We start from the raw sequence: 25,310 nt of genomic DNA on the forward strand, positions 1-25,310 counted from the left end.
GCCAAAATATTTTAAAAATCTATTCTTATTTCTTATAATTTCTTAATAATAAATTACACCAGCTAGAAGAAGCTAATATTAAATAATATACCTTACCATATTATGTATTATTATTATTGAAAGCAGTGATAAAAGTAGAAATTTATCGTCGCTACATTTGGGGAAAATAACCTAATAATAACATAATATATTATTAAGTATGTAGGTACCCATATGTATCATTTCCGAGGCTAGCTATCGATCATTTTTAACAGTAGTCTTACAGAAAAGCATTTACAAACCAAGCTACCGGTTTACACAGTTGGCATAATACACTATATATATATTAAAATAACATACTTATAACTACCGATGTAAGCTCATATTATGTAATAAATTGCGAAAAATACTAAATAGTAAATAACATTCCAAAAACTAAAAAAAATCCATTGACTCCAGTGCCGCGCCGGTAGAACGCATAGATACTGTACAAATTCGCACTTTGATCACAGGCAACGAGATAGCGCTGTCGCGTCATTGCCACCACTGGAGATCATCGTGACTAAGGCGTCTCTGATGTACACAACAGGCAACAGCACGGTCGTCGACCACCATCACCCCGCAGTCCGCAGTCCGCACTGTGCCCGCAGTCTCGTGTAGTCTGTAGTAGTTTTTGGCGTTTGTTTGAATTTTGTTGTCGTTTTACTTTCCGTCACCGGTATTCCTCGATTTTCATTTCAACCTAGCTTATAAGTTGTGTACCTCCTCAACGCACGGATAAACTGTAAAACGCGGTTTTGTGTCTCCGATGATATGAAACGACCTCAAGTCAGCCAAGACAAATCTCTGTGAGGTCCAGCACTGAGCAAAGAAAAAGCTTGTTTCGGTATGTACAGATAAAAAGAAATAATTTACAATTATAAATATTATCTAACATCCTACCGTCTGTGCCTATGGGACATTGTGACGTGGTATGTCTAGTTGTTCACAAGTGGTTTTTGTTAATTTCTTCAATTCGAGCGGTCATCTGATGCTTTTCAAGTATAATATAATAATATAATAATGAGTATATAGAAGGATTTTTTTGATATCATTAAATGCTCCATTTTTAAAAAAGATAGTAAATTTATTATAAATTTATTTAAAAAAATCTAAGAAGCACTATCATATTATTAATTTTATATTTATATTTTGTTATGCATAAATATCAATAGGTACTTATTAAAAGTATTACTTTTTAAAACCTATTTGTTTGACATTGTTTATCAATAATGATATGTTATTATGACCTTTTAAAATATGTTTTGAAATTAATAATATAGGTTACCATTTAAAAATCAAAAATTGACTGTTTTCATCAACAATCATAATAAGTAGTGTTTAAAAAAAAAGTGAATATAATATCTAGGTACTTAAAGAAATTATGAGTGTTGATTGTCAAAAGAATCACTCTGTATATCTATATCATTTATGTTTTTATTATTGAATAATGGAATTGCAATGTAATGTAGACATGTAGTCAACCATGTAAGTAATATGTCTGTAGTAGTCTAGTCCATCTAAAGTCTTGTAGAGTAATGCTTGTCTTTATACTCTAATCATACTTATACACCAATGTTATTAGGATTAGGTAAACTGTTGTCTCGATATCATGGCTATCAGCTCTGTTAATTATGCTTTGTGTCTAACATATTGTTGTAAATACTTTCAGTAACTAGTCTGCTTACACTATTTTGTGTATTTTATTAAATATTCATCAAACAATTATAATACAATATTCTTCATCTGATATTTCTTAAACATAAATAAATGTATATTAAAATGCGTTAACGTTGATTTTTAGTTATTAAAAAGATGTGTTGACCTTGTTTGGTTTATTTCTAACTTACTCCATGTTCATACTCTATATCATAAAAAAAACTCAATTATTCAAATATTTCCGAGAAATATATGATTTTGTCGAGGATTTTATATTTGAACTACTCAAAAACTATCTCATTTAAAGTTTCAAAGTTTAATCATAATATTTTAATGTTAAATGTTTGATACACATTTTTAGTTGAGTTTTTAGTTTATTATGTTTTTCTATTTAATTATATTTAGTAGTTGTATTATCTTGTATTATTATTGTTTGAGAGTTTGTCTTTTATTAATTTATACTTTTAGATACTATTAGACAGTTAGGTAATTTACTCAATCAATTAATATTGTCTATTATACAATATTTTAATTATTTTCTATATTTTACCTAACATAACATTAAATTATAATTAATAATTTTTATATTATTTTTTTTTAAATTTATATTTAATTTTTAATATTACTATGTATCACCAACTTAGATGTTTGATACAAATTACTTAATTTAATAGGTAGAAAACAGAAAGTATCTGTACTACCTATCTGTAATACTAATAATTATTTTTATACTCATAGTTTTATTTAGTTTTAAAATGAAAAAAATAAATATCTTTATAGTTAAGAGTAAGAAAATTTAATTTTTAAAGTTAAGCTTTTTAATCACGTATAACACTTTTCCTAATAAAAGAGTCAACCTTAAATTAGCTGTAGGTACCTGTACTTACTACATATTGTCTGGTTTATAATGTAGGTACTTTTATAGAGTGTTAAATATTTTTTTAATTGAATTTTTTTATTTACCTTAATATTAGGTAAACTGTTAATATATTTTATAATATTTTTGACTTTTTATAAAAAATAATATCTGGGCACAATAGCGCAAATATGAAAAATGGTCAGGTGGGGGTTCAAGTTCCCAACTAATTTTTTTTAAATTATACCTTATTATATTATGATATATGTATATTTTATAAATATTGTGACATAATTTGTAACAAATACTTTTTTAATAAATTAATACAATTATTTGATTATTAAAAAAAAAAACAGCAACAATTTCTTGTAAAATTTAGCAACATAATTTAACATTTTACATTTATTATAATAAATTAAGATGTTTAATGCAATTGAATACATCTCTATATTTTTTCAAATTATTTTATATTTTTAATGTCACTTTCTACATTCAAAATACTTAAATTGCTGAAACTATCTTGATTCATACAAGTATATAACCATACTTTTTATTGTCACATTGTGCAAAATTTAAGATATATAATGTATCATCATTTAATGATAAATTAAGTTTAATTTTGTCAGCTCAAATTTTTATCCAAATTTTTTTATTTTAAATGAACAGTTTTAGAGATTTAGTACAAATTCCAAAAAAATCTTCAACAAATTTTAAACAAATGTTATTAAATTAATTAAATGTTTAAATAATAATAATTTAATAAACAAGTACCTTGTACTCCTTGTAGTGAATAAATTAAAAAAAAGATCCAGCAAAATTCACTTTTTTTGGGGAGGCTTCTAGAATAATTAGGGGATACCTCCATCTATTTACGCCAATGTCTAGACATGACAGGAGGTTATTTTGTTTAAATTTTTTTTTTAAATCCTACTTATAGTTATATTTTTAATGATTTGAACCATATATTATACTATTTGGTGCCTAGGAAAAAAAATTGCTGTAATCCTGCTCCTTCATATAATGGATTAATCCCCTGAATCACGTGACAAAAAGAATACTGTATACTATTTAAAAATAATAAATGCCATTGTTACTTTTATATTTAATAGGCACCTCTGATTGTAATTTATATGGTTTTAGCTTAAGCCACTGATAATGTAAAATTGTCAATTTTTGTTAATTTATTATAAAGTACCTTTTTATTAGCAAAGTTTGTTATTAATGGTTAATAACGTCACCAAGCTGATATGCCTCTGGGTAAATGTCCCTTTGGCCCTCTTTTAACTTAACCTTGTATTTAAATTAAATAGATTTGGTAAACTTTTTAAAATCATTATTGTAATCATAAACATTTTCAAATTATAGTTCCATAATAAATTGTACTAAATATCAACCTAACTTATTAATCTAATTAATCATAGTAAAACTGAATAACACTTTTAAAAATGAGTTATTTATATTTTTACATTATTGTTTATGAATTTACATTAGTAAAGCAAAACATTTTTCAGAAATCATTTTAGGTAATATTATATACTTTAATAAATTAAAATTTGTTAGAATTGTAATATCGGTATGATTAAAATTACCTAAAACTTTTACAAAATAAATGTGCATTTATATATTTTTGTAGATAATATAGGGAGACATTAGATACCTCATTGTTTTATAATTATTATTGTGGTTATTCACTTACACAAGTATTAAATTATATACATTTATTTAATGATTTAAATTTTAGAATGAACTGATTTGTTCAACTATTGTAGCTGCTATTATCTGTAGACTATTGGTCTAGAATTTAATTTTAATAATTTTTAAAACATATTTTTCAACTATTTAATTTATATAATATAGCTACATTATTCAATAATTACTTATTAATTATAATACCTGACACAAGAAAAAGAAAGAGAATTACTAATAAATATTGACATGTATGTGTTAGTGTTACCTATAAATTTTAATATTTAAATATTGAATTAAGAAAACGTTATACCTGCATGTGTTGTCACTGTCTTACTAATGTAGATCATAGCAAATTTTTGTTCAGCAGAACACATTTTGTGTTGTTAGCTTTAATATTAGAATAATTTTACCTATTATCAAATCTTATCAAATTTAAAGGTAAGAATATTATCTAGGGCATCTCATAGGCTTTTATTTATATCTTTTATCTTAATTTTTAAGTGAGTTATGGTTATATAAAATATTAAAACTTTCAAATGCTCAAAACTCGCTTAAAAATTAAAATACCAATAATGCGGGTATAACGTCCTCTTAAAGGAATGTAAAGAGGTACTTGAAATAATTATAAGACTGTAAAACAATTGGGATTTGTTAAATTTAATAAAATATATGAATATGTAAGTGTTACATTATTTAAATATATTTTAATAGAGTCAGTGTTTGTGAACACTGAACAATGTGCCTATTAATTTTTTTTTTTGTAGGAGTTGAGGTATTTATTTCTATGTTTTATGCTCCTATCCCGGCTTTAACAGGATAAGAGTACAAGACTATTAACCTATTGAATTAATCATTTTTAATGCAACCCAGCATTTATTGCATTCACATAACAACTTATTAATTCTAGTAACTGATAATCAAATGTCTTTTAGTTATTGTAAGGAATTTAATAATCTTAAAGAGTAAATAATAAATTACTTTGTTTATTATATTTTATCTTTTAAGTTTTGAGCTTTTTAATATCAAAGATTTGAAGGAGGAGAGAGACATCGATTGAATACAAATAAATTTCACAGTAACTATTCTCAATTTCCACCAAGATTCGACCCAGTTTTGGTCTTATAGATAGCATAAAATAAGTCCCGATGACTATATTTTATGTCACTATGTACTAATGTTCGTGGTATTCTTAGTATTATATCCATTAGAACTGGTTAACGTTATTAACAATCGTTTTTATTGAGACATAATGTACAATGATTGGTTTGCCTTAGCTATGTGTTTGACCCGTTCAAATGATATGGCCTTGACCGCCTAGGTCATGGAGCTGAAACAAGTAGTTTTTGTGGCATGACCGATTTTGTTTTTTTACGTTTTCATTACTTTTAATCATACATTCATACGTCTTCCTATACTGCGTAAAAATAACAACCTTGATAAAATGTGTTCCTGATATCAGAAATATTGTGACAATTAATATAGGTAGGTCGTAGCTATGTAATAAAAATTTATTTTTCGAACTAATGGAATATAAATGTTGATTTTTCTTGGTTAAAGAACAAATTAATATGTTTACCCAAGTCTCGTAAATTATTTATTATAAAAAGGATAATATTTTTTTTTATATAATGTATTATACTATTTATTCAATAATACGCAGTAGTATAATTTAATTTTTGTATTATGATTGGGATATCTTTAATAATATTGTATTCCAGAATAAATTTCAGTTGTTTTTTCACAATATAGTTAATATAATATACTAATGTTTATTGCTAATAGCGTTGGTCACATTTGTTTCAGTGAATAGTTATCATTGGATTTTGTTGACAGTTATAATCCATAGAGTTTGATAACATTTATGAGATTATTTTTAACTGAATTTGTAGTTTAATACGTGTATCGTTTGAAATTTTAGTATTAACACTAATAATTATTATTTTCATAAGCAATTTTCATTTTTATTAAATGTCTTATTATAATCGATATATATCTGACGCCTAAACGCCCTAAACCATCCATTCGCTGTAAACTTATTGGTTTTATAATAAATTTATTTGTGTAAATATGTAATAAATAATACATATAGCAGAGCGCATTGATGGTGGTCCATGACATTAGGGAATAACTTCTGGGGATTAATTCTCTTCAGAAATTTAAATATCCCTTCCCCTACTTTAATCGTATGTACATCTATGAACCATGTGCTTAAATAGTAATATGGTGTAATCTATTTTATCTTGGATAATGCTTCCTCCTAAAAAAAAATCAACTAAATTAATTGACAGCTTATAATGATATGAGCAAAGCAAAATAAATAACAAATACCTGGGCTCTGAACCCTGTCTTTTAAATATAACTAACTAATAGTATACTAGTTTGTTCAACCGAAACCTAGGTGCGTTGTTTGTAGCGTTGTTGTTTATGTAAAATAACTATGTAACAATAAATTAAGTTGCACGTGTTGAATAATTAAGTGATAATAATATTTATATTGAAGTTTATTTATAAGCACTTACTATCCATCTTATAATTCATTATTTTGAATCATTTGTAACTCACTTAATTCTATTAGTATTTTATTTTATTATACTTTCAATCGTCAAATGTGATTTATCAATGATTTATTCACTATTAGATAACCTAAATTATATACATAGATACATAGGCGGAACTAGACATTTTAATTAGACTGAGCCACTCATGAGACTATGAGAGTCATTTTGCACCTATCATATCCAAAGGAAAGGGTAACGGGCGATAGGGAACACCAATGTTTTTTCATTACAATACAAACGTATAACATAAGTAATTTATTTTATTACATTTAAAATAATGTTCTTAGCAAATGTATACATTAATACGGAATCAATTAGCCTGACGTAATTCCACCCATGCACAGATATCTAGACTAAAATACAGGTATAAAATCATAGTTTGAGGTGTTATTATGTTTTTTTTTTTAATCAAAAACGTTTTGTATTCGTACATAATATAGTACCTATTTTGATAAAGCTATTAAATATCAGTTATGTAATATGGATATGGAATACGATATATTTATATAATATGCTGTATGCTTTTCATAACTTCATTTTACTAATAGTATACACAATAATTTATTTTTATTTATGCTTAATTCTATACTTTTAAATTACTTATTTTGTGTTATTAATTTAAATTTATATCATTATTTGTTTACATTTGCATATGTATTCAATTAGTTTTTATTAAAACATTTAAACATAGATATTTACCTACTTTTTAATATTTAATATTTGTTAATTTCTATTAAAATAATAGTTTTACCCAGTTACTTAATTTTGTCAAAAGTACATTTATAGTTCGTTGTTGGTATTTCGTATGCATTTAATTATAAATATGTAATAATAATTATTAGTAAATAAAATGTTTGCATAGACATTGCAATTTTGACCCATCATCATGATAATTCAGCATCTAATATTCTATGTATATTATATATAGTTAATTACATTTTAAACCCGTTTTTAAGTCATTAATGAAATTTGATTTAGACCGTGAATTATCATATAATAATATTAAGGTATATATAAGTTTATGTTTGAATGTTTCCTAAGCATTTAAAGTCTGAAATATTTTTTGATCAATGATCATTTGGTAGTATTGAATAATAATAAATTTAAACATACGTTAAATAATAGAGCTTTAAAATTATACTCTCTTCTAGGAATATAAAGCTGTTTTGTTTTAGTTTATATGTTTGGCATCACAATACGTCATTACTACATATATCATTATAATGGTTTATCAAGTATTAACATTTTAAAATATACATATAAAACTCAAATAAGTTTTTATGTACCTAGCTGACACGTTTTCATGTTTTATTTTTAGTTCCTATAACGTTTAGTTGATAGTTAAAATACGTATCTACGTCAGACCACGTGTATACAATTTGATACTTCAATTTGATACTTTCCAAAAAATAAATATTGGAAAATGTCTAAACTATATATTTTATGGCTATAGTTTATTAACAATTTAATCTTTTAACGAAAATATAAATTATTAGTTCTACCTATATATTATGTTTTATGTAATATAAAATTGATATGGTTGTTTATATTATATACATATATATTTATATTTTAGTTATATTTAATTTTATCAAATAGTTAATACAATTTATAAACCGATATAGGTAAATAATTATTTCAAGATTTTGTTGTAATATTCTAATTGGTGACAAGTAATATTCAAGAATTTATTTATTCATTTTGTATATTGCCCAAATATTTCTTGTATATTTATCAATAATAAATAATAATTAATAGGTTATATTATGTTAGTTATTTTTTTGTATAATTTAATATCAATGATGTTATCATAAAGACATTTTAATTATTTTCGAATTATTTTTTAAGTATCTTTTATGCTATAATAATGCATTTAAATTCATTTTTTCATTCTAGGGATTATACAATAATATGACGTACGTGTTATCATATAATTGTTATAATAATATTTTAATAGTTTTTATTATTTTAATATCTCGTTAAAGGTCTATTGACTACTATTATATTTAAAAGTTAATGTATAAAATTCAATGTGTAATATAATTAGTAATTAAATATTCCTGAATTTTAGCTAGGTTTTCTTATAAAGTTACATCCCTTATATAGTGGTCCCTTGTTGGTAGTTTAAAATTAAAATGTTTATGAAAGAGCGATGACCAGTCAGGAAGGGCAGTTAATGTGCTCATGATTTTATCCCGATTTTAATGGAACAATGTTCGTAATGTAGATTATAAAATATACTAAGTATATTTTTGTCTAAAATTATGAGTGGGTGACTTTTATAACCGTTACCCTTTAACACCTCAAATTCTACTTAATTATATAATTTAATAATATTTTTCTTATGTACAATTTATTGATTATATATTAATTTTTTTATTAAAATGAATTAGTAATTCTCATTTGTCATCAACGTAATAGTTTTAAGTATGTCTATAGACACGTTCATAAAACGTCATTTTTTATATTGTATCGTTAAGTTATAGGCAATTAATATCTGCCACTTTATTGATGAAAGCATGTCAATAAATTATTGAGTACCTAAATTATGTCAGTAAATTTTTGTTCTTTGTACTGATGAAACAAGTAATATTATATGAAATCTGAAAATCTCTAGATCTATAAAATTAAACGTCTTAACGAATTTAATTATATTTTTCGTATTGAATTTTTACATTAATTGTGATTTATGATTGAAAAAAAGTACAAGTTAAGATTGTAATATTTAAATATTTTAATAAAATAATTAGTTGTTTTTTTTAACAATCGGTTATTTTTACGTATATTTGCCATTATTGCTTGTTTTTTTTTAATATTATAAAAATATATGAAAGTTTTATATTGACAAAAAATATATGAAATAATGTTTAAATTATACAATATGATTCAGAAATACAGAATACTTAGGTAAATTACAATGAAATTTTATATTTTTACATTTAAATTTAGTAATAATGTGTCGACACTACTCCACTTCTGTATTAATATAATTAATATTTTGTTAAAAAAATTGAGTTTTCACGTTTTTATGAAAAATTTCACCATACTTATACCATCAAATACACATTCTTACGACACGTACTTTGAAAGTTCCTTATGTTGAATTTACTTATGTGAATTTATTAGCTAATTTCCATAATTTGGTTTGAAATTTTTTATACTCTAATCTTATGTAACTATAGTGGCTAACACTACCAAAGTACTAAAGTATACATAACACTAGTCAAATAAATGAGTCACTACTCACTAGATACCTATGTAATGTATAAACAAATTAAACTAGATAATTTTTTTAAATAGGTATACACATTATTTAATGTTTAGTAGACATTCATTTAGTAAGTATAAATAGTATAATCTATTTATCACTAATTATTACTTATATTAATTTCATGTTAACTTAAAATGTTATTAGAAGCATTATATTTTATTTTTCATGGTCTTATAACAGCATTTTATTTAAATATTTTTCATAAAATTAATCAACATGCTCTTATTGTGTTGATATCGATCTATGACCTATCAGTATAAGGTAAATAATTTGATTATTTAAAGCCATAAAATACCTTATTAGATAAAATTGCAGTTTAGTTTTAATGGCATTTATCACACACAATTAATTTAAGGGGAGGGGGGGTTAACAAATTTCATTCTTAAATTCCAATTAATTATATAATCAAAATCAATACCCGCACCAACCATACATTTCAGGGGGGTTGAACCCCACCCCTCCCCATATATACGCCGTTGAACACACATAGAATAGAACATATTTTAATAGGTACTCTAGTGCGAGGGAATTTTTAATATGTTCAATTTATTATTCAAAATGTTAAATTGATCATCAAGTATTTTATTTTTACTCTTTATAAAATATGAATATAATATTTTACCTATCAGTTTCTACAGCTACTAATTATTAATAATTTCTTTAATAAAAAATTAATTAAAATCATCTAAGTTTGATGAAACAATTCCATTGAATATTTTTGTCATCAGACTATTTGATGTTGGTATGTACAATAATTTCAATATTTTCTTGTAATTATTTTTACTGAAAACTGATTGTGATGTCGTGATTGTCTTCATCTGCTTCGTCGGCGGTTGGGTAGTGCACAGTATATACGCGTTACTCCCCGTAATACCACGTGTTCAATAAAAATATTTTATTGCATACACGTGTGTAGGACTTATTGGAATTTTGGCTCTCTTCGCAGATAAAACGTAGTGGACCTTTAGAATATAGTAGTTTACTATTAGAAGGTGGTTGAATTTTCTAAAAACTTCAAGTGTACACTAGTTTTAAATTTTAATGCATGATAAATCATTGAATATATACCGAATAATAATTGATTATCATTAAATAATATAATAATATATACGTATACATTTACAACGTTGTGTATCACGTGGCATATTATTATATATCAACTACTGCGTGAACCAAAAATATCATCACGTAACCAGGTTTTACATCATATTATCCGTAGTAAATTCAATTCGCTATTGTTACCTAGTACTGTGTTTGTGAAGGCGTGTGTGTGTGTGTGTGTGTGTGCGTGCGTGTACAAGCATAAATAGGTATACAGTATGCCAAATTTCTAAACAAATATTGGAATATGTTGGAATATATATGAACTTCTTTTTCCCAGCTTATTTATGATTTTTTTCTCTTACACATTTACATATAACACCTCTTATTTCGTCGCTAGACAGAAAAGATATAATAAAAAATGTACATATTCTCAAAAATACAAAGTAAAAATTACGATCAGTGATTAATATCTGAAAAATTGAAAACCCATCAACATTTATTTATTATACCCACTATATTTTTGTAAATTAGAAATATCCGTTGAGATCTTAGTAGTATAAATGCGTTATTTATTAATAAATATAATTTTATGAATAAAATATAGGTTTGGTCAAAAACATTTTTTGTGTAAACGAATCGCTATAATCATTGTTTTCACTTGGGTTATGTGATACCATTTGTAATTTGTATCGCATTATAAATAACCATTCCCGCTTATATTATAAGTAGTTGAAAAAAGGATAAAAAACAAATCCGGTATTGATATTTATTTTATTATATTAGAACTCGAATAAATATAAATTATATTCTTTTTACGACCCTTAAATTTTGGCAATAGCGTGGTAAGAGAAAGTAAAACGTAAATGATGCTTTTATATTGTTTTATGGGTCGCGTTGTAAACAAGGCAACATGAAAAAGACAATAGGCATGTTATAAAAGAAGAGAGAGACTGATTGAGAAAAATGTATCTAGATAGAGTGGTAATAGTCGTGAGTAAAAAACCGGTTCATTTTGCTGGGTCATACTTATGTCAAGGGTACAGACACAGAAATTATCGTGTTATTGTACCATATCCTGTTCCGTTTTTTACGATTTATTATTATACTTACTTTCTTTTTTATTTTTCTCCAATAATTTTTGTTTTTGTATTTTGACGTTCTATTTGATAATATTACGATCTGTGAGTTACCTATGTATGTGTAAATGTTATTAATTAGTTTAGTCTGTTAATTTTTTGAGATTCAATTTTTGTTTGTATATCAATGCTCTATGACATACACTTATGTTTTTTTATGAGCACTTCGTGATTGTGTACTGTTAAGTCACAGGTCATAAATGGTTTGCACTTCGACCTAAATTAGATAGATATACTTATCGAAATGTATAGTATTAGAAAAAAAATAGTTCACGATTTGTAATTGTATTTCCCTGGGCCATGTGGTATCGAACCACATCCTACACAAGTACATGAATTCAGTGATAAAACAAAAGATGATAATAATAAAACCAATTTTATAGGTTTTATTTATCGTTATTATAAATAATTGAATAATGTTGTTTAAATTAATCATTATATAGATAATATTATTGATATTATTATTGTTTATTAATAATTTTAATTTATATTTCGTGTACTGTAGTATACTATTAATTATATATATATTATAGATACATTTTATTTTAAAAATTCAAATGCACCTATTTTTATACTAGAATTCTATTACTGATCTTATATTGTATAAATAATAAACGGATTTATTATCTTTACTTTTAAAAGAGTTAATTATGTTTATGTCTTAAATGAATACGTCATTGTAATAGTAGTCATTATACATTGACGGGTTGATAGAATGGAATGCGTATAATAGTATTCCCATGGAAATTCAATTTCTTTAAAAAATGTAAATTTAAGATTGGATACAGGTGATTATGTATTATTTTACAACCATGCTGTTATTTTTCCAATTTTGTTCTTTAATATTTATTTTTATTTTGTTTTATTACATTTATCGACATTGTATAAATGACGCTCTAAAGTTTAGTCTAAACTCTAAAGTAGTATCATTTATATTTTATTTTATTTAAAATCTTAATTGTGTTATATGTATTGAATCGTTTAGTTTATGGATGCGCTTATACGGCTTCTAATTATTAGTTTGTTCGTGTCTGTAAATTGAGTTTTCGTTTCGATTGTTATCGTTGGTTAATGTTTCGAATTACACAGGATCATTAAATTGTAAGTGATACCCATCATATAATATTAATGTCTTTAACATAAATCTTCGTACAATGAGTAGGTGACTTTACTAATTAAAAACATTATGGAATAATTATTTTTATTATTGCCATTAGTTTTATTAGATTATTATAATTTTTTATAATTTTGTACTTTTGGTATTTAAGGAAGTTAAAAAGGTAGAATACTAATAGATAATATTTTACACTTAGTCTGAGATCATTAACGTCAAATTTAATTATCAATGTTTATATCCACTGTATCTAAAATATTCTTTAATTTTTCTTTAAAATATTTTATCATTCTATTTTTCTTTTTAATATATACCTAACAATAATTGTTATCTTTGTGTGTGACAAATATTACCGAGGTATAATATAATTCAATTGCATGTTATTTATCACATCGATAATATGTACAGGCAAGGGCGGACGCAGGAAAAATTTTCGGAGGGAGGGGTTTGAAAAAATAAGAATAATTATCGTTATTTTGAAATAATTATTTATTATTTGAAATTAATCATTCATTCATTTTGGAAAGAGGGGGTTTGAACTCCCCAAACCTCCCTCCCTGCGTCCGTCACTGCGTACAGATATAGTTTATTATTCTCCACTATGCTATTATTATTTATGTATCATAATTTTTAAGTTTATTTCAAGGAGCTGTACAATGAATATAATATAAAATAATATAGGTAACCTATATTATATAAGAGTACATAATAACGTTATTACTTTAAATTATTTGACCATAATACCATGGGATTTTTTTTATTATGTCAAGAGAATATGTGTAGATAATGAACAGGCGTATTAAAAAATTAATTACTATCAATTATAAAATATGATAATTTTATAAAACATAGGTATACATAGGTATATATTATTTTTTCCTAGTTAATTATTATAAAGACTTTAGAAGAATTAGATAAAACTTAATATTTTCCCACAGAAAAGTTTAAGGATATTTTTCTTATAGTAATTGTTGGTACTAAACAAAATAATACTTCTAATGGGGTATATTGTAGATTTTCATTATACACACATTTTTCTATCTTCTTTGAAAACAATAATTTTTTGATGTTCAATAATAATATATATATATATGTATATTTATTAATTTTTATTCTTGGTACAGAATTAACAACTTAGGTTATTAGCTTACAAAAATAATAAACAATTAGCTAAATATGAACAAATATACTAGATTTCTTAGATTGAGTTATACAATTAAATTAGTTTGAGAAATAAAATAATTGAATTCTGTTATTTTCAATCGGGTAATTAGGCTCAGAGCTTCAAAAAGGTTGTCTGGAATCCCTAGGTTACTTCTGGTTTCCACATGGTTTTGACAATGAATAAGCATGACTGTAAGCATGCAGTTTTCCGCAAGTTAGATACAGTATAAGTTTTTCTATTCGCATACTATGTCCATGGAAAATACTATATAATATACCTATGTTATCCATTTTAATTTACGTCTTATACTTAATTTTAGTTTTTTTTTCTATTGTATTTAGAGAGTTATGATAAAAACGAATTTTACCAAAAGGTAATAACTGTACTACATGGGCGCCTGGAATTCAAATAGAATGTTGAACATTTTAACTTTTATTTTGATTTATAAACATTTCATCAATATTTTTACTTTAGTGTGTGGGGTTGGTATTTTATTTCATTTAATTCTAACACATTTTGTAGTTTACAAGGAATAAACTTTTTTTAATGTATCTTTTGGTGTTTGATTTCATTATGCCACTCCTTGATAAATTTCCTGCGGGCACTAATGCTGTACAGAGTATGCTGAAGATCTCATTATTTTTTTATTGCAATTTTTTTCTGCATTTCTTTTTTATTTAAAATTTTGGAAGTGGTTTTATCTCGCATATTTAAAACATTCAATAAGTTTATGACATTGTTTTTTACTTGTACGTAAATCAGGAAATCACTGCAACTACTAGCACCTGCACTTCTGCAGTGCTTGAGTGCGTGAGTGCGTGACTCATCTGCTACAAAGCGCTTTTACTACATACTTGCGTTTCCTGTTTATCGCCCACGCGGCAAGTTTTAGTCGAACGATTAGTTCCTCCTCTCAGATATATACGTTGTGTCTTATACCATTGTCTCTTATATAGGTACGTTTATTTTTATTATGTATGCGGCGGTGGCGACGACGACGATGACAAAACAAAACAGTCATTAATCTGACCAAAAAAAAAAAATGAAAAACACGTTTTTTTTCTCTGCTTTTTAGACGCGTATGGCAGGTATCCCTGTATAATATTATACTTTCACTTATCCTGGTGCGCACTTTTTATTTCAAATGATTCGATGATAATAACAATTGTCGGCTGTCGTATATTATAACATGCGCGTGTTTGTTTATTACATATTCTGTTCGATGCCCGTTGCTTGTATAATATAATATTATTTTGTTATACCTACGAAATAATTTTCAATCGTCAGCCCCTCTGGTGAGTTCTCGTTGTTATCTAACTCGTTTAAATAATAATAATAAAAATAAAGCATACGTTCTATATGTTACATAGATTGATAGCATATTATTATAATACAAATAATAATGTATATATCGTCATAGACTTAGCGTAACCCGTTCGCCGCCGCCATTACACGACTTGTTTGTCCCGTTACAGAGCTGCTGGCCCCCGCGCATATATGATGTATATGTACATCATCGTCGCGAATAGCGCGTAATATTATTATATATGGTATAGGTATGTATATAATAATAATAATAATAATAATAATATAATATAACTAATATATACGCCACTGCCGCCGCCGCCTTCTGCTCGCGTTCGGCCGTTCGACGAAGAGTTCTATCCTCTTTGAGCATACATAGTTCCTGCTATTGTGCTCCTGGTCGTGAAGTTCAACAACCAGCTGCCAATACATATACATGGGTGTATACCGTATATGCATTATATTATATTGTACCTAGCCTGTGCGTATGAATGTATGATAATAATAATTATTTGATGTTCGTGCAGTGGAATTGTGTATCGTCGGAAGGTTCGCGTCGTTGTTTTATGTATTTAAAAATTATTATATTATGTGGTTTCCTTAGATAGTTTATTTGGATGTGTTTTTAATATGCCTCATGCCCTCATAAAAGTAGGTATACACAAAATAGATGTTGACGTCTGAATTTCTGGTCAATTATTGCGATGTAGAATTGCTTATTATTTATTAGTATACAGTATGTCCCATAAGTCCCGTATCACCCTTAATATCTCCATAGAAATCAATATATTTAAACGTATTTTTTTATAGTACTAAGTATAGAAATTCTGATAGAATGGCATAAAATTCAATTTTTTTTTTTTTAAATTCAAAAATTATCAAAAAAATTTTTTGTGCATTTAAGAATTTTAAATTTTTAATATAACCATTTTGTTGAACACATTTTTAAAACAGTTCCAAAAAAAAAAAATATATTAAAATTCAATAAGAATTTACCAAGTTAGAGTAAGTTACGTTTTTGAATAATTGTAATAAAAAAATCAATTGTTTCACATTTTAATAATAAAATATTTATTTCAGCATGACAATACTTTTACATACTTAATTAAAGTTTTGATCTGAATAGAAATAAAAATAGCCGTGCCTTATCGTTTGCTGAACAGCGAAACTGGTTAGGTTTACTCATCTTTAAATGCTTATAAACAAAAATTGTGACTAACACTTTTTGATTATTTTTTACTACGATAAGTACAACTTACAATAAACCTTTTATTAATTGAAAAAAAAATATCAAAAATTTCAATAATCTATAAATAGCTTAAAAAAGTCAAAATATTTTACTTTAATCTTAAATAGATTGTTGAAAACTAATTATGCATGAAAATTCCCGTTTTTCCGTTATATTTTTAGTGTTTTTTGTGACGCTTTTGAAAACTACTGGAAATTTTTTAATTTTGAATAGGTAACCAGTTTTTCTAACCTAAACAATAAGACACGGCTATTTTTATTTCTATTCAAATAAAAAATTTAATAAGGTATGTAAAAGTATTTTCATGCTGAAATAAATATTTTATTATTAAAATGTGAAACAATTGATTTTTTTATTACAATTATTCAAAAACGTAACTTACTCTAACTTGGTCAATTTTTATTGAATTTTAATATTTTTTTTTTTTTTGGAACTGTTTTAAAAAATGTGTTCAACAAAATGGCTATCTTAAAAAATTTAAATTCTCAAATGCACAAAAAAAATTTGAATTTTATGCCATTCTATCAGAATTTCCATACTTAGTACTGTAAAAAAAACCATGTTTAAATATATTGATTTCCATGGAGATATTAAGGGTGATACGGGACTTTTGGGACAACTGTATACTATATACTATATATCTAAACTAGTCAATTCACTGATTGTTTTATCTCTATAATCAAGCAATATTTGTAGGAAAAGATAAAGATTTTTTTTGTTTTTTTTTTCAACATTCAAATAAAATTCCCTGTGTTCTTGTTCGTTTATTTTTGGTACTCGTTAGCAAAAAGTGTTACGTATCTATAAGTTAAATACGTTTCAACTCATACCACACTATGCTACAGTGCAAAGACTCTTTAAAACATACTATTTTACATTTGTAAATATTATTATCGGTGTTCTTGTTACAAGGGCGTCATTTGGGGGGGATCAGGGTGTGCGTTTACTTACTTCTAAAATAGTTCCAATTGGCTTGCATCCTGCAGATGAATTAATGCACGATTATTAATATGATTAAAATAAAATTGTATTTTAAATATTTTAACTTTTATATTGACATTTATCAATATTGGTATATACTGTCAATCAAGATTACAACTTTAAATTACATTGGTTATAACTTATAAACAAATATTGAGTTGTTAAGTACATTTTTATTGTATTTAGTTTTTAAATTAATTTTTATTATTTTCGTTGATGGTTGATGCATTGATTCGGCCCATGATGTAGGAAATAATTGAGGAGCAGCATTATGTACGTAGTATATCTATTTTTATATGGCCTGGTGAAATTTCAAAATGTCCTGCTCGATACCTACCTTGCAAACCCGAAAAAAACCCGAAATGACGCCCCAACACTGCATAAGAGCAAATTTAGATGTTAAAAATTATACAACATTTTTAGTTTATGATAAATAAATCCCGTATAGTTATTAAATCTCAAAACGAGCTCCTAATTTATATGTGCCGGGTATCTCGGAGTTAGTTATTACCCGACTGGTATAATATGTTCATGCGAACGAATATTGTCAATATTATTATTATTCATGTTAAATATTATCTTATGTTGTAATGTGAATTTAGTTTTGAATAACATTAACATACCTTTATACTCCGTATACAACTGTGTAGTTGGTATTTTGTTTTAATAATGTATACCTATTAATAGTATTAATTATTATGATCATAATACAGTAATAATAAATTGCGAACAACGTTTATTTTTATTCCCTTATGTCATAATATAATAAATTAATAAACATTTGTTACAGTTAAAATCTGTAATCTATCAAAACAAGTTTAATTTATTATATTTTATTAGTTTAACGGATGAAAAGTCCAATAAATACAATATTAATTATTAATGTATTGTAAAAAATAATATAGTTAACACTATAGTCTCCATCATAGCTGATCTTAATAATAAGTTTAAAACTAGAATTAACCAAAACCAGAAGCCTCAACGTTGGTACTAGTTTTAAACTTATAACCTACTTTTTTATTTTTAGTTTTTGTTATTTGTTTTATCAGAGTAAACTATCGTGACATTTAGAATTGCACAATATCTGATGTTTTTTTATACAAAATCAGCGATTTATTGTATATTTTTTTCCTGCAAGTACACCTCACAATCCTTTGCTTTAATTCCATCGATGCTTTTTTTGCTGTTACGTGTATTATAAGGAAAGATTATTATCTAGAACCTGATTCACAGTAATGAACAACGCTATGCAAGAAATAAACTGAATACTGAAACAATTTTTACTATTTACTACCTTGCCTAATAATTTATTTTATTTTTGTGGGTGTGGATGATAAAACTCTGAGTTAAATTACCATGAAAGGATCCACATGCATTTGTTGTCTATATAATTGTCAGTCAAACAGTCAGCAAACATTTGAAATTTAATATCGGATGGTATATTGTTGACATAAAGTCATCAACAAAATATTAGACCACTTCATTAGGATTTAAAAATATTAACCCAAAAATATAGGCGAAAAATCCCAATAAAATATTATTGTCATTCGTGTCCATCTAGTCTTGACGTCAACGAGGATATCGAGGAATAATCAAATAAATAAATAATCACTTTGGTGCAAATTTTCGACTACCTGAGGGTAGTGCAAATTACAAACTCCCTTAACTTAAACATAAATATTTTTTTTATAGGAATTTTCTTACGGTGCTGTTGCTGTTACGGTTCACGAGAGGACTTCCAAATAACACTGTACAACCATGTCGGCAGGATACCGATCGGGAAACATGCCTGGCGAAGTCTTGTTTCAATGGTTCTCTTGCTGTGTAAACCAACGTACCCAACAGGTGATTACTTAAACGCTAAGTTTAATGCTTATTGGAAATTATACTTATATGCGAGTTTATAATACAACTAGTTATTTTCTATATTATGTGCCGTACAGTGTTTAATAACTATTTGAAGAAAATAGTTTCTGTTCATTTTAGTTAAGATTATATAGTTCTCATTAACACTAAATATTATTATTGTATTCGTCATTTCGTAATTCGTATTACTTATAAGTATATTTAGTAGTTAGTATAGGTACTATAGGTACACGTAATAATATACGATACCTATAGGCAGAGCCGTGCCGTGGGGGGGCCTAGGGGACATGCGCCTCGGGCACATGGTTTAAAGGGGCGCCAAAATAATTGAAATGCATAATGATAAATAAAATAGGGGGTGAATATTTTTAATTTTTCCCTAGACGCAAATCCTAACTGCACGGTTCTGCCTAAGGGACTATAGATAATACTATAGAAAATATTTTGTTCAAAAAAAAAAAAATACAAAATGTATTATATAAATAAATATAAATTCTATGCTGCATATCTGAGAATAATATGGTATACTTTTTACAGTTATAGATGTTTTGGAAAAAGTATGTTGATGAAAAATATACCTACCAAATTATTTTAAGATATGCAATATAGAATTTATATTTAGAATATATAATACATTATATTTTATTTTTTTATATAAATTTTATTTTTAATTAATATTCACGCCCTAGGCACCAACTGTCGACTAAAGAATTTTATTTCACAGCACTATATTGAAATCTGACTAAAATTCTTTCAATAAAAAATAAAAAGCATGATAAAAAAATTATGTAAATTCATGTGCTACAAAAAATTCTTCCAGTATCCTTAATATCATTGAATATAAAATTAAGAACATTTAAAGACTAATATCACTGATAATAGATTTGTATATATAGTGTGTTGTATAAACCTGTTTCACGGCTTGTTTAACGAATATTCTTTACGTATAATTTATTTTGTGTATTTATGCAAGTTGTTTAAATCTTATAACTTAAAATATATACAGTTTTATATTTATACCTAATTAAATAATGGTTAGATTAAAAATATTTATTATAATAGCATATTGTGTTATCTACCTTTCATATTTAATTTATATCGTTCAGTCGATTTAATAATTATAGTTTAATATTATAATTTATTATGTAACATGACGCGTGCGACGTGTTAATTTATAAAACGAACGAACAAGTATATCATCAGTATATTGTATATACTATGTTATAATCTATTATTAATAACCTAATACAAAAACTTAATATAAAACATTTTGTTCACTTATGTTAAACATATTATTGATATAAACGCAATAAATACATTTTTGTGGGTATCAATTTTTATTTGTTTTAATATGACCTTTGCGTGTGTCAATAGGGCAAACGCCACGTGAGTCGAGTACGCATCGACCGATCTATGATTGGAGCACCTACAAATTTTCGGCATACTGGTCACATAGGATCGTCTGATGTCGAAATGGGATCTTCCAGATTGCACGCTATCCATGGGCAGATGCAGTCCAAAGGCGGTTATGAAGCTACCATTGAAGTGATTATTATTTTATTTTTTTGTGTTTAAGATTTTTATATAGTCTAAGTATTACGATGGCGACAACTGCAAATGCGTATTAGTTATTTAGATTTCTTTATAATTTCGCAGAATTCCGTTATATACTTATGGACTATAATTATTATTTATTGTTTAACGATTTAGAATTCGCCGAAGTGAATTTTAATTGTAAAATATTGAATTATGTATTGATACTTTTTTGACGAGACAAAACAACGATTATAAAAAAGAAATACGACCATAGTTAGATTATTATTTTGAAATATTGTTTATATACTTAGTATAGTATACATAATACAATAAGAAAATTAAAATAAATAATCAAACAGATTTTTTAATTTTTTGATAATTTTTATATGTTCTTATATGATTTACAAATTTATAATAATAGAAATTCTGTCCTTAGAGTATATTGAAATTTATATAATATGCATATAATTAAAATATTGAATAAAGTTGTTAACATAATAGTTTATTGCAGATTATTCATCATAGACGGCAGATAAATATTTTAGTTTTAAAATGTGTTTCACATTTGTTTTGTAAAATGTTAACAATACATCGACTCAACTTTTGTCGTTGTCGAGGACATAGCATACGTGTTGCTTGTTAGCGATTATTACGATCGACTGTGTGAAACTAAGTGTATAAACCAATTGTTTTTTTTTCAGGCTAATTAAACTTGCCAGAAATCAATCGAAAAGAGAACTGTGATCGAAAAACTCTCTTCGTGTACCGAACACAATTTTGGAACTGTTATTCCATATTTTTTTTCTTATTGCAGCCACTTGTGTATGGAGGAGATCCGTCGTCATAGTTATAGACTAGTGTTTTTACATTCTTTATTATTATAATAAGTAACTATTATTTTTTACTTTATTTTTAAAATTTTATTTAATTCATCAAGTTTAGTCATGGCCGTGGCTTATAGTTCGCGACAGATCAACTTGATATAAGTGTCTTATACTAGTCTGGTTTTATTTATATGAATGTTTTTACTTATTTTTTTTTTGTTTATGTAAAATAAATTTTGAAATTAGTCGTAATGTTTTAGTAATCTCTCTTTAGTCTTTATATACACGCCAATATTTATTTTTTTTTTAATGTTACAATATTATGCGATCAATGCCACTGTGTAATAGTAATAATATGATAATGAGAATCAAAACGATTATATGATAATTTAAATTGCCATACATCATTACCTCGAAAACACCGATAAACCTATCAGAATCTTAATTATAATTACAAATAGAGGTTTTTACTTTTTACCATATTATATATATACCGTGTACAAGAAGAAAATACATTTTCATTACTATAAATTATCAGATTTCTTGTACCGTTTGTTTGTATTGCCTAAAAGTATATAAGAATCAATACTTTGTATTTAACTACTTAAATTTTAAGCTAGTTTTAAGGTCTGTTTGATCAGATATACATTGCATTTAAATAATCTTATATAATATATGTACTAGTTTTAGATATTTGAAAATATTAATACGTACACTGACTATATATTGTGAGCTCAAAGTGTATAAGTGTGTTCTAATTGTCCAATTTTGTATATTTAAAGTACGTTTATATGTTCATATTTCAAAACAAAACTGCTTAAGCGTATTTTATAATATATAATTTATATAACACACAATAAACTATGAATTTTTTATGTTTGCATTATATATATTATGTAATAAAAATTGATAATCAATATAATATTGTTTTCCATTCTAAAAATTGACGTTTAACGTGTATTTCAATTTCAAAGGTCTAGAATTGTGTACAACATTTGAGAAATATTATGTATTAAATTTTACTCTTAAAAGTGTTTACACAATACTCTAGGAACATTATCAAGTGTTCTGATATTGCACGAAACCGTCAGTCTTAACGCTCTTCACTAAATGTCTGGATACTTTTAATTTAAATTATTTTACAATATCACATATTATTTACATTTTTGTTAATTGTATACATAAGCTACAAACTTAAAGCTCGGTTTTACCAAGATAAATAATGTAATTTAAAATCATTTAATTAGACGCATTGTAGTATTAGGTGCTGATTACATATATTTAATTTTATAGTTAGTAAAATATAAACGCCGAAAGCCCGAGAACTTTTTTTGAAAATGTATTTTAAATTTTTTTACGCCCATTCGAAATGATTTTACATACACAAGTTACCATTTTTTTTAACATTGTTTATCTGTTTATAGATAAACCCATTACGGATTGTTAAATCAGAAAATAATATATTTATCCTTGTTCGCATATCACAAATACACTGGCGGCTACTGATACCTACTTTAATATTATTCAACGTATATTATTTTATTAAATATGCATGTCGATTTTTAAAATTTTCATAAAAGTATTCCGTGTTTTGAGAAGTTTAAATTTATAAAAGTGTAGTTCATTAGGTAATAGGCATTGGTCTCTAGCAGTATGAGACATGTGGAGCACTAGCTTCAATACTTTTTCTACGTATAAAAAAAAAATATATATGCATATTTTTGTTGTTCAACATTACATTTATATTGTCATTTGTAATAAATATATATATTTATTATTATTATTATTAATTGCCATACGTAAAGAAAACCGCGTTACCATTAATTCCTTTATATACACTCATTACTATATTATTTATTTTAAGACAATCATAAAATATGATTAGAATACCTATATTCTTTAGTCTTGTGTTTAGTTGTAACTTTGTTAGGATATAGCTTTACTACCTGTACTTTTAAATCACAATATTAGGTACTGTACTATTGTCGACTATAATATCTATTATGTTTATTATCTACCTGGCGTACCTATTAGGAAATTATTAATGATATTATTTGTGTGACTGTGTACCAGTCCCTATTTTTGTAAATTTTGCTATTACACACTTTATCATTTTTTTTCCATATTTAGACAAACATCTTTTAAGGGTTGTAATTAGTAGACATAAAAATTTTTTCGTCTATTTGTCATTTGCTACTGCACACAAGAATAGGGACGGCTTCATATGGTATATACAGGGGTGTGCCTAGATATTTTTTTCGGGGTGAGGGGGGTTGAACACCCAACCTCCCCTAGGCACCCCCTGGGTATATACACAGTGTGTACCAATATTATTAACTAGCTGTACCCAAGCACTTCGTCGCCCATACAAAATGCATTCATGGTAAGTTTGGTTGCCTAATGCTAACGTTTAGCGTGAAGATAAAAATTATTTTTGGTTTTCTGATTTGGTTAGGCTTGGCATTTTATTATTCGATTAACCAATTATGTATCATTCGTTAAAAATAATCGGTTATTCGAATAATCGTACAGCTCATAATAAAAAGGTAATATATTGAGGTAATTAATCGGGATAAAAACTATTCTATCTTATGATGAAGACAAAATTACACACATTCATAATTCCGTCAAAATCGATTAAGTAGTTTCGGAATGCATCAAGAATATCATACCTGTCGTACACCAAATATTCATATAATATTAGTTAGGTATTTTTAAATTGTACTTTTTAGTAATTCATTCTCTTTATATATTTACATATTTGTATAAAATATATTTAATATAATAAATTAAAAATAACAAAACGAGTTATAATTTTTGAATAGGGGAAATATATAAAATATTTCTACTTATTTACAATAAAATTATTTTAAAAGTATTTATAATTTTTATTGAATATTACTTAGACCAAGGCTAGGACTAAGACTTGAAATGTGACAAACGATACAATTGGGGTTTTATAATGAAATATAAATATATTATTTTAATTTATGAATTGTTAATTTGGCAAAATATCACTGTTAGTGTGAGTATAATGTA

General features: G+C 25.8%; 1 protein-coding gene across 1 annotated transcript; it reads left to right on the forward strand.

The window, feature by feature from the left end:
- Positions 1-584: 584 nt before the first annotated feature.
- Positions 585-23,120, forward strand: LOC113548409 (CDC42 small effector protein homolog). The gene is made up of 4 exons (XM_026949275.1): positions 585-865; positions 19,738-19,890; positions 21,286-21,456; positions 22,149-23,120. Exons 2-4 carry the CDS (start codon positions 19,804-19,806, stop codon positions 22,155-22,157), a joined length of 267 nt encoding a protein of 88 aa, XP_026805076.1. The 5' UTR covers positions 585-865; positions 19,738-19,803; the 3' UTR covers positions 22,158-23,120.
- Positions 23,121-25,310: the final 2,190 nt, after the last annotated feature.

Source organism: Rhopalosiphum maidis, chromosome 1, assembly GCF_003676215.2.
Source record: "Rhopalosiphum maidis isolate BTI-1 chromosome 1, ASM367621v3, whole genome shotgun sequence".
Lineage (NCBI taxonomy): Eukaryota > Metazoa > Arthropoda > Insecta > Hemiptera > Aphididae > Rhopalosiphum > Rhopalosiphum maidis.